This window comes from Hipposideros armiger, unplaced genomic scaffold, assembly GCF_001890085.2.
Source record: "Hipposideros armiger isolate ML-2016 unplaced genomic scaffold, ASM189008v1 scaffold_826, whole genome shotgun sequence".
Classification (NCBI taxonomy): domain Eukaryota; kingdom Metazoa; phylum Chordata; class Mammalia; order Chiroptera; family Hipposideridae; genus Hipposideros; species Hipposideros armiger.
Genome location: NW_017732176.1, coordinates 99,098 through 114,550, shown reverse-complemented (window position 1 = coordinate 114,550; position 15,453 = coordinate 99,098). Strand labels below are relative to the sequence as shown.

The window sequence follows — 15,453 nt, the reverse complement described above, 5'->3', positions numbered from 1 at the left end:
CAATTCCCCAATAAAAATCTTTAAAAAAAAAAAATCACTGTAGGGCTGGCCGAGTGGCTCAGTTGGTTAAGAGCTCTCTCAAGAGTGCGAGCTCTAAGCAACAGCGGTTCGATTCCCAGCCCAAGCTGAGCTGCTGCTGAACTGCCAACATGGCAGGATGATTCAGCTTAAAAAAAAAAAAATCACTGTAAATGACAATTTTTTTTTAAATATTTGCAACACATAGGCTAACTTAACTCTGGCAAATCAATTATAAAAGATTAACAATCCAATACAAAAATGAGCAAAGAATAAAAACAGGCAGCTCAAAGATAAAGAAACACAGATGGTCAAATGGAAGATGGTCGATGCAACTCATTAGAAGAGAAATGTTTATTAAAAACAATAATAATTTCACCAGAATGGCAAAATTTTTAAATGATTGGCCAAAAACACAACAAAAGAAAACTCCTGGGTTTATGGAAAGATTTTTGGGAGGAAAAAAGCACTCTCTTATATAATCAGTGGGGATATAAACTAGTATATTTTTAGAGCAATTTGGTCATGTCTACCAAAAACATAAATGTTCAAACCTTGGATGCAGTAACTAACGACGCAGCTAGGAAATCCCCCTACAAATGTGTTCCTTAAGCATTTTAATGTCAAAAGATTGGTAATAACCTCCTAAGTGTCTGCCCCTCAAGAGCTGGTCAGATTAATGGCAGCAAACGCACACAGTAGAGTGCCACATAGCCTTGTGAGAGAGAGGCCAGGCCAATCCACCACTGCAGGAGGCGGTGCTAGTAAGTGGGCAAGCACACAAGGCACAGGGAGATACTTTGGCATCATCATTAATGTTCTAATTTTTTTAATGAAACTGCATTCACATTACGCAACTAACTTTTAAAGTATAATCAGAAAGAAGCAAACACACTAAAACATTCATTAATGGTTAATTATAAATGGTGGTAAAATAGGTGACATTTTCCTTTTTTGTGTGTTTTTTAAATTTCTAAAAATAAAGTACCAAACAGAATGTAACATAGAATCCCATTTGGGATTCTATTCTTTTTGTTGTTATGTTCGATTTTTAAAGCAGAAGGAAGAAGACATATGGACTTGTAGATGCTTAAAATTTTTCTGGAGGAACTTGACCCCACCTCCCCCACCCCCCAAAATATTAACAGTGTTGAGTACTAGGGAGTAGGTACTAGAGGGAAGCGTGTATTTTTCTCTTTTTTCCTTTTTCCTTTTCATTTTATATTTTTCTATTGTCTAAACAGTTGCCATCTGCATGTATTTTTTTTTTCAATTAAGTCAAGGGGTTTAGATTCTAAAGTACAGTTTGCCTCAGGTCTTGACCCCTGACAGTGACACAGTTATATGTCCCCTTTCTGCTAGAGAGGGAGGTGAGTGAAGACAGGGATCCCACACTGGCCAAAGGGGGAAGAAGAACCTGGTGTAACTCTAAGTATGAGGGTAACTCAGTCGATGTAGAGGTCTGGCATCTTCCTGGAGAATATAACCAAACTATAACAAAAAGCAGGGCAAGGCCCCAAACTGCCACTGCTAGCCACTTCTGACTTCCATGGATGTGAACACCACACACAGCGGGATGTCAGCCACTCTAGAGTCTTGGGCAGGAACGGAAAGACTGGAACGGAGGCCACGGATATTTCTGTTCCTTCTAGCAGATGATTATGACTTCGAAAGAGAAAGAGGAATCTTCATGTATACCAGAGCAACATGTGTCAGGTGTACTTTATTTTTCATTTAGTTTTTTAAAGATTTTATTGGGGAATCGGCGAAGGGGAACAGTGTTGGGGAATTGGGGAAGGGGAACAGCCATGTTATCCTTCAGTCTTAGTTGTGGAGGGTGCAGCTAGCTCAGCTCCAAGTCCAGTCGCCATCTGGCTGCCCGTCAGCAGCTCGTGGACACTAAGCTCAAGGTGCCAAGTTCAGTCTTAGCTGCGGGTGGGCATAGCCACCATCCCATACGGGAGTCAAACCGGCATCCTTGTTGTTAAGAACGCACGCTCTATCCCACGAGCTACTCAGGTGGCAGCTCAGCTCAAGGTGCCGAGTTCACTCTAGTTGAGGATGGGCATAGCTACTATCTTGAACAGGCAATCTTGTTGTTACAACAGCTGAGCCATCCTGCCATGTGTTGGCAGCTCAGCGGCAGTTCAGCTTGGGCGCAACGTCACTGGCCCATGTGGGAATCGAACCAGTGACCCTGTTGCTTTGAGCTTGTGTTCTTAACCAATTGAGCCACTCGGCTGGCCCCATCAGGTGCACTTTATATAGGAAAAAAAAAAGCTATGTGCAAGCCTCCTAAGAGCTTTGTGAAATAGAGTCAATCACTGACTCTATTTACAGATGTGGCAACCAAGGCCCAGTGAAGTAACTTGCCCTAGGCTCGTGAGTGATAGACTCAGTCCCAAGTCAGACTCTAACCTACAAGTTCTTTTTTTTTTTTTTTCCCATTACTAAGGAGGCTTTGACAAACAAACCCTCAGCTGCTAATATTGGTTTACCTCTCATTGCTCCTAAATGTCTCCCTTCCCGGCTCTGTTCACAGGTCTCTACCCCAGTTATCTCTGTATCACTCAGACCCAGCACAGAGCTTAGTGCAGGGGAGCCGCAATACATACCGTATTTGCCGGCGTATAAGACGACTGGGCGTATAAGACGACCCCCTAACATTTCCACTCAAAATACAGAGTTTGTTATATGGTCGGCTGTGTGCGATTTTGCGAGTGTGGTAAAATCGCATAACAGCAAAATCGCATAACAGCCGAGCATACACCCAGCAGCGCTGCTGATGCCTGAATGGTATGTGGAATGAAGTGGGAGGGCATCGGGAGGCCACTATGGCATGGGGCAAGCACTATGGGCAGTCTATCTGAAGTGTACCTGGCGTATAAGACGACCCCCCACTTGGAGGCATATTTTTCAGGGCCAAAAAGTCGTCTTATACGCCGGCAAATACGGTACTTACTGAATAAAAGGGCAGACTGTACATCAGAACGCCTATGCAGGCCAAGGTCTACAACAGGATACAAGGCATCTTTCCCAAGCACACAGGGTAGATGGTGGTAGGGAGGAAACACACTTCACTCTCCAAGTCGGCTTCAAGCTAAAATCTGAGTGGCAGGAAGAAAAACGCCATGTTCTTTGTAGTATCTAGGTATGGCTTTTAAAAATCCAGAGATGGACAAATTATCAAGAGAAATTAAGACAGAAGAGGGTTAGGAATCCCACTTCTGGCCTATGCAGCCTCCATCAATTTGACCCTGAGCAACTGACAAAGCAAACTTAAACATTTAAATGGAAGTGACAAATGCCATCTTGTCTTCATTGCCCTAATTTAGTGGGATGAGATTCATGGCATGTGCACCTTCATCAACAGGTCTACCGGGAGGTGGAGGGAATAGAGAAAGCGAAGAGAAGGGGCCTATAAATCAAGAGGGCAGCGCGCGCACACACACACACGCATGCACACCACCCAACAACTCCACGATTCCATGAGCCTCAGAATGGAGGGCAGCTAAGTGAGGAGAGAAGGAGAAAGAACCAGAAGTAATTATTGTGATAATATATGGGAGAATACATGGTCAGGCAGAAGATATGAACCACTCTTCCTACACAGTTAGCAAAACTAGCCCAGACACAAGACAGAGCTCAAATCACCCAACATGGACACGAGGACATATGAGAGAGAGAGAGATGTGAATCTTTTTCTGCTAAGATCAGGGCGCCTGATAAATTCTTCTCTTGCCTTACTAAAGAGTTCACCTCTCATGCAGCCAAAGATGCAAGGGAGGGAACTACAACCCTAACCTCAATTCTATCTAAGCAAAGTCTAGTAAATTGTTTTGTTGGTTTTTTTAAATAAAAATAAAACCTTAGTTAGCAAAACAATAATAGCAACAAGAATACCACCTTGGAAGGAAGTGGCCTCATCATTTTAGAGTTCAAAGGAGGGAAGAAAACAAACTGGGGCCAAAAACAATTGTTTGGCCTAGATTTCCAAAAAAAACAATATTTAAATATTGACACAAAGGAGCAGTATAAGCAGAGCTCCCAATAAGGAATGCAATTTGAAAGATATGGCCTGATCTGTAACAAGCGAATTCTAAGAATCTAAAGCACAATAATCCTGAAAAAGAAATCAGGAGGAGACAGCCACAGATGGTAAGTCCACACACAGCACAAGCAGCTCTGATGAGCTCAGATATTAAAGGATGTGTCCAAAGACACGAGCAACTGCCCATAACCAGGACAGACGCAAAGAGAGTACTCACAAAACAGAATGAGCCAGAGCTTGTGAAAATGCAAGAACTAGGAGAATCGTGTCTTAAACGTATATGCAAAGCTGTAAGAAGAATCAGAGAGGAAGTGGGCCCTCATGGGGACAGATGCTGCGATCTACAAAAGTAACAGAATGGGGGAATGTTCATCTCCAAATATGTTCCATCTTTTCTGTCAAGGAGGCTGCTCTTCAGACTGAAACAAGCTCAACAGGTACACACACACACACACACACACACACACACACACACACACACACACTCAAGGGAAACCTGAAATCCAAGCGAGAGCAAGAACTCACTTATAATCACCTAAGGATGGCTGAGTTAAAAGATGCCAATCTCAGAAGAATCACACCCCAGGATGCAGAAAGAATCTGCAGGTGATTCCAGAAGCATGGCTGGTTCTGAGATGGGCAATGCCCTGCTTTTGGCAACAGGCATTCCCACAGCACCCACTGTGCTCCAGGCACCAGACTAAACACCTGGGGATTCAAGGAATTCACAGTCTAGTCAATGAAACAGAAACAATATGTAAACAGAATTGTTAATAAGAAGGACTGCTTAACTTCACATCTTCCTCTGGCAAGGCTCTAGAACAGATCGTGAATTGGACCATCACAACCCAGCCCTAGGTTTCCTGAGTGGCCATGCAAACTAGTCTGATTACCATTTTTTAGCAGGGTTACTATTAATAAATCATAGCCCAGTGGTCAGGTTCATGGGGCCTTAACTTCTATAAAGTATACAAAGTCTCCTGCCAGACCTTTGGGATGACAAAGAAAGAGGAGGTGAGATGACAAAGCATTTTGATAATGTTTGCAATTGTTATAAAGGACCAATAATGAAGTGTCATTTAATGGATCTAGGACAGGCTGAATATGTACCAAATTGAACTCACTTGCTCTCCAGCCTCAGTTAATGACAATGACATCATCATCTAGCCAGGCTCCCAGATATAAATCTTGAAGTAGTCATCCTCAGCCTCTCTCCCTCCCTTGCCCACACAAGCAATCCGATTTTGTCTTGGAAAGATCTTGCAAATCCATCTTCCCTTTTCTAGCCTTGCTGCCACTTGCTTGGTTCCCTTTTCTCTTGTGTGCTAACTGGATTCTAGACGGTAGACTTAATCTATTCTACTACCTCCTGCGTTCACTGCTAGAAGGCAAATCTGAGCAGGACATTTTCTTCATTAAACATGTCCATTGGCTAACAGGATAAAACTCAAATTCCTTAATTTGGTTTTTCCTAGCCCCTACCCATAATATCTCTGCCTTACCTCCCAACATTCCCTCCATTTAAGCTACACTGAACTTCAGTGTCAAACAAGCCATGTCTTTGTATCCTTCAAGCACCAGTGCAATCAATGTCACCTCCTTTGTGAAGCCTTCGTTGATGATTTCCAGGCAGTCAGACTCTTGTTAAACCCCCACCACTTCAGCACTCACTATTATTATTTACATCACAGTTCCTTCTCCTGCTGTATATGTATAGACCCTGTGCCTATAGAGGCTGTGGCCATGTCTTGTTCGAACACCTTTTGATTCTCAATTCTAGGCCCGATACGTGGCATTATGAATGTATTCAATATTTGCTTGTTGACTAAACCCAGAGAACACCTACACTGACAAACTGAAGAATGCCATCTTTGACCTTGCCTGGTATTTTATTAATAAGCTGGTTGAGTACAGAATGGACAGCAAGCTCATCAAACTTGCAAGTGACTAAAACACTGGGAGTGAGCAAGGTAACTGATTTTTAAAAGACTACAGTAGGTGAAAATATGGGCTAAAACCAACCCTAAACAAAGTCGTATGTTAGGGTTCAAAAAAATCCTCTACAATAACATGTAATGAAAGAGACCTTTCCCAAGTCAGATCCATATCACACGACGAGTGAGCAAAGGTTCTGAATGAAGTCAGGCTGCCTAGGTGAGTCCCAGCTCCTCCATTAACTCACCGTGGGACCCTGGAAGTTTCCTAACCTTCTTAGATCTGCAGTCTCCTTCAGTGTAATACAGAGATAACAGTATCTACCTCATAGGATTGTTTAGTTAATAATGGTGTATTTGCAATTAGAATTGTGCCTAGCTCAATAAACTCTAATTTTTTTTTGCTGCTGTTGTTTTATTGTTAAAAAATTACTTGCAAGAAAAAAAAAGAGAGAAGCTGTGAAGCATTGTGGTCAAAAGCAAAGGCCCTGGAATTAGACTGTCCCAAGTTCAAAGGCCAGCTCTAAGCTTAGTAGCTACCTGACCTTAGGCAGTGATCTCAGTTTCTCATTATTTTCTTCATGCCTTAAACGGGGCTAATGATAGTATCTGTCAGAGATATTCACTTCAGCACTCTTTCAAATGGGGAGGGAAAAAAAAACAAAAAAACTGGAGATAAACGAAATGTCCCTAACTCGAAAACTGGTCAAATACATTATGGTACACCTATAATGGTGCATAAAGTAATATACAAATTATCAAAAAGAATGAGGTAGATCTAGATACACTGAGATAAAAATTTCTCCAAAAAAGATATTCTTCCATGAAAAAAGCAAGCTACAGATTGATATATAATATATAGTCTGATTCTCATTTCTGGAAAATGCTTTGAAAACGCAGCAGAAATGCCGTGTGTGTGTGTGTGTGTGTGTGTGTGTGTGTGTGTGTGTGTACGCGTGTATTCACCTCCACCCTTGTAAATAAAGACATTCTTTGCACAATAATGTGGAGCCATCCAAATGACCATGCAAAGCAATCTTAATCATCAATGCGGAAAAGATTGTTCCATGATCTTTACAAATTTTTGCCAAAACATTAAAACACTGTAATAAAAAAATATTATAGTCACTGAGAATGAGTGTTTTATTGCTTTGTAAAAACCTTATCCAGAGTAGTTTGAACAGTGTTTGCCTTCTTGTCACACATGATGCAGATCAAGCATCTTCTCTATGGCTCTGCAAATCACCATACTCCTTTCTAAGTTTGGATCAGTTTCCAACATTTTATCGTTTGCACTTTCAATGCTGCAAAATACTTCCAAGAGTACCTTCAATGTCAAGTTTTTTCCAGGTGTCACTTTCTCTCTGGAATTACTTCATCTTTTTCATCACAACCACTTATGTCAATCAGTTCACCTTCACTGAGTTCCTCCGGCTACGTATGTAGTCTTGAATGGTGGCAATGTCAACACTCCTACAATCAGTTATTTATTCTAGAATTCCATTTATGTTCAGCTTGAATTCCACTTTCCAGAACTTTCATTTCTTAGTTGAAATTTCATACTTGTTGGCCAATTCCCTCTTTCAATTATCCATTTTTGTAAAATGTCACATGAGTTTATCATTAGGAGACAAGGAGGCAACACAACAGCACACTTTCATGTCTATATGTGAACTCAACAACAGATGGGCAGTGACCCCACTGACAGACTGGAAGAAGAGACATGAATGGTGGTCACTTGTCATAACAAACATCTGTTACATGCATAGTGATTTGTGGACTAAAGAACTGGTAGCAAAGTTTGTATCTATGCAATTAATCAGTTAATATACCATGGCAACTGGAATTCGAGCCATGATGTTGGGGGAATAGTGTTATTTAACTCAACCATGGTAGCTGAAATTCACGCATATTGGAAACATGAAAAATGAAGACTGTATAAAGGACATAAGACACAAATATATACACTAAAGAGTTAACAGTGGCTACCTTGCAGGAAGAGCTATATTATTTAAATTTTTTTCAATGGCGTAGTTCTACACCTTGGAAATGGTTCCCAACCTGAGATGATTTTTCCCCACAGAGCACATTTGAAAATGTCTAGAGACATTTTTTATTATTGTAACTTGAAGGGCCTAGAGAGGGTTGCAAATGAGATCTGTGGGTACAGGCCAGGGATGCTACTAATTCCAACGAAACACAGGACAATCCCCCACAACAAAGAATTATCTGGTCCAAAATGGCAATAGTGCCAAAGTTGACAAACCTTGTTTTAAACCAAGTAGTTTTATTATTTTTAACAGCACCTTTCTCATAAGGTGGTGACAAAGATTAAGTGAGATGATGGCAAGTAGAAATACATAATATTGCTATTATCAACGAATGCAATAAATGCTGTTGCATCAGAGGCTCTAGCTGACTTCAATCTGAATGAGTATCTTAATGCCACCTTAGATTTGTTGTATGTTTTACACACAGTAACTCATTAACGCCAGGATGTGACTGCCAAAAAGTTCACATCACCCTCAGCTGACAGATCAAGACAGGAGTCCAGGCCCAACCACACTCTACCTTTCAAATCACATCTAGAAATCCAGTGCTCACTTCTGGGAGACACATTTGAAAAACGTCCAAAGGATGATAACCAGGACATAGAAGGTCTGAGAACCATGTGATATGAGAAAGGATTCAATAAACTGGGACAATTAGCCTGAAGAAGAGAAGCCCTGAAGGAGCAATTGAAAGATCAAATGTGATAGTAGTCCTGAAAGAAATTCTACAGGGCTGTCACAGAGAGCGAACTTAAAACTTGTCCTATGTGGTTTCCCAAGGCAGAAATTATAAGGAGCTGTGCTACAAGAGTAGCGGCCTGGAAGGTAGTCTAAGCTCCCTATCCCTGGAAACATTCCAGCAGAGGATGGGGCTCTCAGGGGACTCCTACTTTGAGGAAAAGAATAACCTAGATGAGCAATAAGGCACTTTCTAATACAATCTTGGGTGCAGAATACAAGGGGCAGCAAGGCAGAGCGCGTCAGGAAGTAACAGCTTCCTTTGACCCAGCAATCCCACTCCTAGGTATTGACCTAAGAGAAATGAAAATATGATGTCCACAAAATGTCTTGTGCAAAAATGTTCATAAGAGCTTTATTCATCATAGCCAAAAATTGGAAACACTCCAAATGTCCATCAACAGGGGAATGGACAAGCAAATTATATCATATGCATACAACAGAATGCCATTCAGCATAAAAGGGAACCATTGTAGATGAACCTTACAAAAAAGTTTGAGAACCATTTGATTTCAATGATCCGTGGGATATAAAAGGGAAAGCAAGCAACAAAGGAATAAGACAAACAAATAAACAAACACTCATAAACATAGACACCAGTTTAGTGGTTCCCAGAGAGTAAGCGGGGAGGGAGAGGGGTGGCAGAGGAGGGTGAAGGGGTCAAATGTATGGTGACGGAAGGAGAACTGACTCTGGGTGGTGAACACACAATGTGATATACAGATGATGTACTACAGAACTGTACACCTGAAACCTACATAACCTGACTAGCCATTGTCACCCCCAATAAACTTTAATAAAAAAAAGAATTCATACTGATTATTCCACTTACATGAAGTTTCAGAACAGGTCAAACTAATCTATGGTGAAAAAAAAACAAAACAGAATTGTGGTTGCCTGTGAAGGAGCTTACTAGGGTAATAAAAACTTTTGTTCTATATCTTGACAAAGGTTTGGGTCGTATGCATGGAAGCATTTCTCAAAACTCATAAAATGATGCACTTAAAATTTGAGCATTTCAATATTATATAAATTTTACCACCAAAAACCAAAAAAAAAAAATAAATGCATGAACAAATATTGAACCCTAATTAATATCTATGTACACTGAAATGTTCAGGGTGAAGCGTACTGATGTCTGCAACTTACTGTAAAGTGCATTCCCAAAATAAGATATGCTGATAAATGGATAGAGAAATGGGAAGGCAGAGAAAGACGTGACAAAGCAAGGAGAGTAAAATGTTAATGGTAGAATCTCGGTGGTTGGGTATATGAGTATTCGCTGCACAATTCTTTCAAGTTTACTGCATACTGATGTGTTTCATAATAAAAGGGGCCGGGGAGTGACAGCCAGCAGGGAGCTCAAGGGGAAGGAGAGGTCGCTGGGAGGTCATGGGAGGAGAGAGGCTAGGGGACGAAGAGGGGCTGTTTCAGCCAATACAGCAACCTCCCAAGGGCAGAACTGCATAAGGCCTGGCTGACCTGGGCACAGGGAGTGTTAGCCAGGATGAGCACCTGTGAGACTGGTGCTCAGACCTTTGTTGTCATATTATAGTTCTCGTTCCCATGGGACTAACTCCATCACTATCCTATTCTGTGTCCGGGACAAGTCCCTGCCCCTCTCTGGCCTTGGCACCTTCCCCTGGACACTTGAAAGGACCAGTTTAGAGGGTCATTAATGTGCTTTCCAGCTCTGACAACGCATCTGTGCAAACCATGTTTCTAGACAGATGCAAAGATGCAATGACAGCTTCAGCAAGCTCCAGCCGGTTTCCTAGACACAAAAGGCATGGAGTTTGCTGTGGCGTCAGTATGTCCTCAAAGCAAGGGACTGGGTACCACTAGCTCTCGACTGTCTGCATGTGGATTACCCACTTTGTATCAACACTGAATCAATGAGCAGGAGCACCCCACCTCCCAAAACACAGCAGGCTTCTAGGGCACAGAACATTATGGAAGCCCAAGAGAACTAAAGAGATACATTTGCTGGAGAGAGAAAAAAATGCACTGATATTTGGAAAAGTCTAATTTCAATAATTTTTAGATTATCTACTCTACTATCTCCCTCCCCTGCCCCCAATGGCGTGGGTAATTTAAACCTAATTGTGTACAAGACTGTCAGATTTTCTGTGGTCTGATTTATCTACTCTATAGCTCTCTACTCCAAGGACACACATCCTGGAGTCTGCTAAGGATAGAAGAATATGCCGGAAAGCTGGCTGACCTGGTTCTAGTCCCATTCTGCAGTTAACTTGCTGAGTACCTCTAAACAAGGCACTTGCCCCTTGCTCCTCCTCTGGAAAGCTTAACATATGCCTAGCCTACCTGAGATCTAAGGTTTCTTCCAACTCTAAATTCTCGGACATGATTCTCTCTTCCTAGGTAAGCAATACAACCTTGAAATTTGTTTCATTTTCAAAAACAAACTCATACATACAGACAACAGAATTGTGGTTATCAGAGGCTAAGTGGTTGGGGGAGGGTGAATTGGGTAAAGGGGGTCAAATAGATGGTAACAGACAGAAACTAGACTTTTGGTGGTGAGCACGCAACAGAATAAACAGATACTGAATTATAATGCTGTACACCTGAAATTTATATAATGTAATTAACCAATGTTGCCTCAATAAATTTAATTTTAAATTTTCTTTAGTTTTCACATACTCTATACCCCTGCTATATATAAAATCACCTTTAAAACTGCAATCCAGGTGGACCTAACACAATCCTCACTTCAGGCACGTGAAAACTAAGGTACGGAGAACTTAATACGTTTGCTGAGTTCTACAGCTGATTGGTGACAGAGTAAGGGCTACCCCGCAGGGCCCTGCGTAGACCATGTGGATTCCCAGGAAAAGCACCAGGGCCTCCAGGGACCCTCTCCCAGATTTCAGCACCTATAACCATCCCCTTCTTTCTCCGCCTTACACAGCCTTACACACTCGAGTCTAGTGTGTCTGGCCTCAGATCTTAAACGGGAGAATAGGTGTGCGTTTCTCAAACCAACAACAGCTTCAGGCAGGACTTCCTTCCCGCTGTTCTCCTTGGGCGGGGTGAGGGGGCAGACAGCTCCCGACTGGGAAAACGGGAGCCCGGGAATCTGGAGGAGATCTCTGGAATGCCTGGGGGTGGGGAATCCCAGTCCTCCCTGGAGGAACCTAGCAGCCTCATCATGCGGGACAACAGGACACCCTGTCTAGGTCCAGATGTGCCACAGCTGCAAGTGGGGCCATGACAGGAAATGGATGCCCAACAAGTCTAGGGCCTGTGGGAAAGAGAAAGGTGAGGTGTGCAGCGCCATCCCTCCCCACTGCATGCCTACTACGCGCCTCTGAGAGGCAAAGGGAGAACAGGGAGAGATTACAGGAATGGGGGTTCAGACACTACCCTGCCTTCTAGCCTTGAGGGGGTGGCAGATGTAAATTGCTTAGTTGTGCTGCCAGGACCTAGAAAGAGCACATGTGAAGGTTCTTCTGAACAAGTACAGCCCCACCTGGGGTAAGAAAGAATTTCCATAATGACCGACTTGTCCAGAAGTGCCCTGAGTGCATTCCAAGCAGTGGTGATGCATCGCTGGCTGATGGGGAGGGAAGAGGGAGTCATCCCTACTCCTCCCCTACTCCTTGGTCCTCCTCCACCCTTACCCAACTCCCAGCACTCCAGTGAGCTCAGAGCTTCCGGGCAAGGGCCTAACCACCCCCCCTCCCGGGGCCACAGCAAGTCCACAGGGGTCAGCTGCTGATCCCTCCCTGGACGCTGGAGCCTGGGAGTCTGCAAACGCAGCTCCAGTTGGCAACAGCAGCTAACACTCTGGCTTCCCAACCAAAGCCTGGCCCACCCAGACTTCCTGCTCTGAGCTGGAGGGGGAACTGCAGGACGGGCATCTGCCCTTTCCACTAACCCGGCAACAATCCGAGGGATTGGGTGTGCTCCTCCCCCATCTGAGTGATACCCCGCCGCTGTGGCTGTGGCTGAGAAAGGCAAGAAGGCGGCCAGAGGAGCCAGGAGGTGACAGATACCTCACCCTAGTTCCTGAGGACACACTAATTCCTCTCCTTTTGGGAAGGTCAAAAGAGGAAAAGCAGCATAAAAAAAAAAAAACCACACATACACACAGAGACAGGAAACCCTGGGCCTGCCTTAATGACTGAAATCTACTCACATTGGAAGTGTATACTCCTCAGCAACAGTGACTGATTCCCACCCACATCCCCCTTTTTTCCCAGTTGCCAGTTTCCTTAGAAATAACCATGGCCTCCTGGCAAAGCCGCACCAGGAGGGCGCTGAGGCCTGCAACAGGCTCAGGGGTTCCCTGGGCCTGGGTTTGCTCGGAGCGAACAGCCCAGGGGGGCCCTCCCAGGCCTTTCTCAGGGAGCAGTCATCTGGGGGAACCCATCATTCATATCCACCTCCTGTCATCAATGGCCTGAAAACAATTCTACCCAGGACTCTCAAATGTTAACACTCCACAAACTTTAGTAAATCCATTCCAACGCTTCCTTAAATGTAAACAAAATGCCTTCACCTCCATTCCCCTGGGTGCCAGACAGCCAAAGTGCCTTTCCACCCTGGTCCACCCTCCAGATGCCCTTTGGTTGGCAGAAAGGGGAGAAAACACCCAGCCCATCTGCTTCTTCCTGGCTGCCACCTTCAGGTTCAACACAGTCTACCCCAAGGACAAGGGAATGCAGAGAGATAAGGGAGCTAAATCTTGCTCCCTTCCACTTCCAGGATTAGCAAGCAGCTGCCTGGGGGTCACCAGCCCCTCCCTTTTCTGACCCGGGGAGCTCTCAGTGGCCTGGGCCCCAAGCAGGGGGATGCCTGCTCACTGCTTGCTCACCACCAACGCTGCAAACTGCCGCTTCCCAGGCATGACAGATGTAGCTGCTATTCAGGATGTTCAAGCCAGGACAAAAGCCTCTCCAGAAGCACAAAGCCAGCAGGGATGCAGACAGGGTCAACTTCAACAGAAACCACCTGCCAGGGGCCTTCTCTGCCACACCCCTCAGCTGGAGAGAGGGAGGGAGGGAGGGAAGGAGGGAGAGAGGGAGAAAGGGAGAGGAGGAAAGAGGGAGGGAGGTCAAATCTGAGGAGATTTGCTAGGGCAGGAAGGGAGTGCCTTGGCTAATGATAAATGGGGGAGAGAGGGAAAAGGGGAGGGGAAGAGAGAGAGGGAGAGGGGGAGGGGAAGAGGGAGGGAGAGAACACACACCTCTTTTAAGCCTCTCAAACCTGTGTTGACCTAGAGCAGCGGTTCTCAACCTTCCTAATGCCGCGACCTCTTAATACAGTTCCTCATGTGGTGGTGACCCCCAACCATAAAATTATTTTTGTTGCTACTCTATAACTGTAATTTTGCTACTGTTATGAATCGTAATGTAAGTATCTTTTTGTTTTCCGATGGTCTTAGGCGACCCCTATGAAAGGGTCGTTCGACCCCCAAAGGGGTTGCGACCCACAGGTTGAGAACCGCTGACCTAGAGTCAGGTGAATTTTTCTCTGAATCACTGGACAATTTTCCCAGAGCAGGGAGCTTGTACTGCCATTTCTCAAACATCCTGTAGGATGTTAGTAAGTGATAAGTAAGAGAGGGGTCCTCTACATGCCGGAAGCACTAGGTTATACAAAGTCAAACACATTCTTTTGCTACAGAACCTTTAAAATGTTAATGTGCACTACAGAATGTTTCCCAGATATATCTGACCAAGAGCATCTCAGGCATCCCACCAACACATTTCAAGACTGTAGTGTTTGTGGAGAAATGGGTGGCTCCTGCCCCATGCTCACCCAGGCCCCGGTCGTACAGGGCTCTTCCACTGCTCGGAGCGTATGCACAATACTCTGCTTGCACCTTTCCCCCTCAGTGAGCTTCCCATGAACAGCTGAGTGAGCACACAGGCACCTGTGTTATCGCCACCATTCCATTCCCCTGGCGAAGCTCCTGCAAAGGCCATTAGAGCTTTAGCAAAGAGACTAACGCTCCGCACGCACTCAAGCCAACCTTGGTTGTGAATCATCTGCACGACCATCACCAAGGACAAGGGGTCGACCCCAGGTGAGCCCACTGGTTTTATTCCTTTATCAAGTCTCCCCCTAGACCAACCCAATTGTTTTGCATTTGGCTATAAGGATAACTGGGTGACTGCACTCAATGCACACACCTGTAGTCAATGGACGGTCACCACCATAAGCGTCACACATGGTCTGGGTGAGCTCAGCCACCAATACCACTGATTCCAACAGAGAAACCTGAAAGGAATAGCAGGCTGCCCAAGCTTGACCAGCATGGGTTCTCATTCAGCCCTCCTCCCATCAGGGCCAGCTACCAATGGACAGGTAAGAATGACTGACAGACATGCGGACATGGCATCAATCGTCAACATTTTCCAGAGAGGCCAGTACTGTCATATCCAAACTATACATCTCAGATTGTCTCCTGGATCTGATAGTAGGCCCGCACAAAAAAACCTGTTTGTCAGACAGACCCTTACTTTGGGTTGGAAAATAGAGGCCATGTGCCCTGGGGTGCGCTTGTGGAAAAGCCGCTTCAGCAGCCTCCCTGGTTTCCTGCCCTGGGCTTTCAGCCTCCTTCACAATGAAGCCGATTCTGAAAGGGTGTCTCCCACTGACCGCTGCAGCTGAGCAGAGGCAGGTGACCCCC

General features: G+C 44.5%; 1 protein-coding gene across 2 annotated transcripts in view; it reads right to left on the bottom strand.

Annotated features, from left to right (window-relative positions):
* The window catches only part of MAPKAPK2 (MAPK activated protein kinase 2), a 51,730-nt gene that overhangs the window by 18,833 nt on the left and 17,444 nt on the right, over positions 1 to 15,453 (bottom strand). The window contains exon 2 of one of the 2 annotated variants that reach the window (XM_019629170.1): positions 13,633 to 13,801. The exons of the other annotated variant lie outside the window; for it this stretch is intronic. Within the exon in view, the coding sequence (XP_019484715.1) occupies positions 13,633 to 13,665 (33 nt within the window). The 5' untranslated portion in view covers positions 13,666 to 13,801. The remainder of the gene's footprint in view (positions 1 to 13,632; positions 13,802 to 15,453) is intronic. 2 annotated transcript variants of the gene reach the window in all.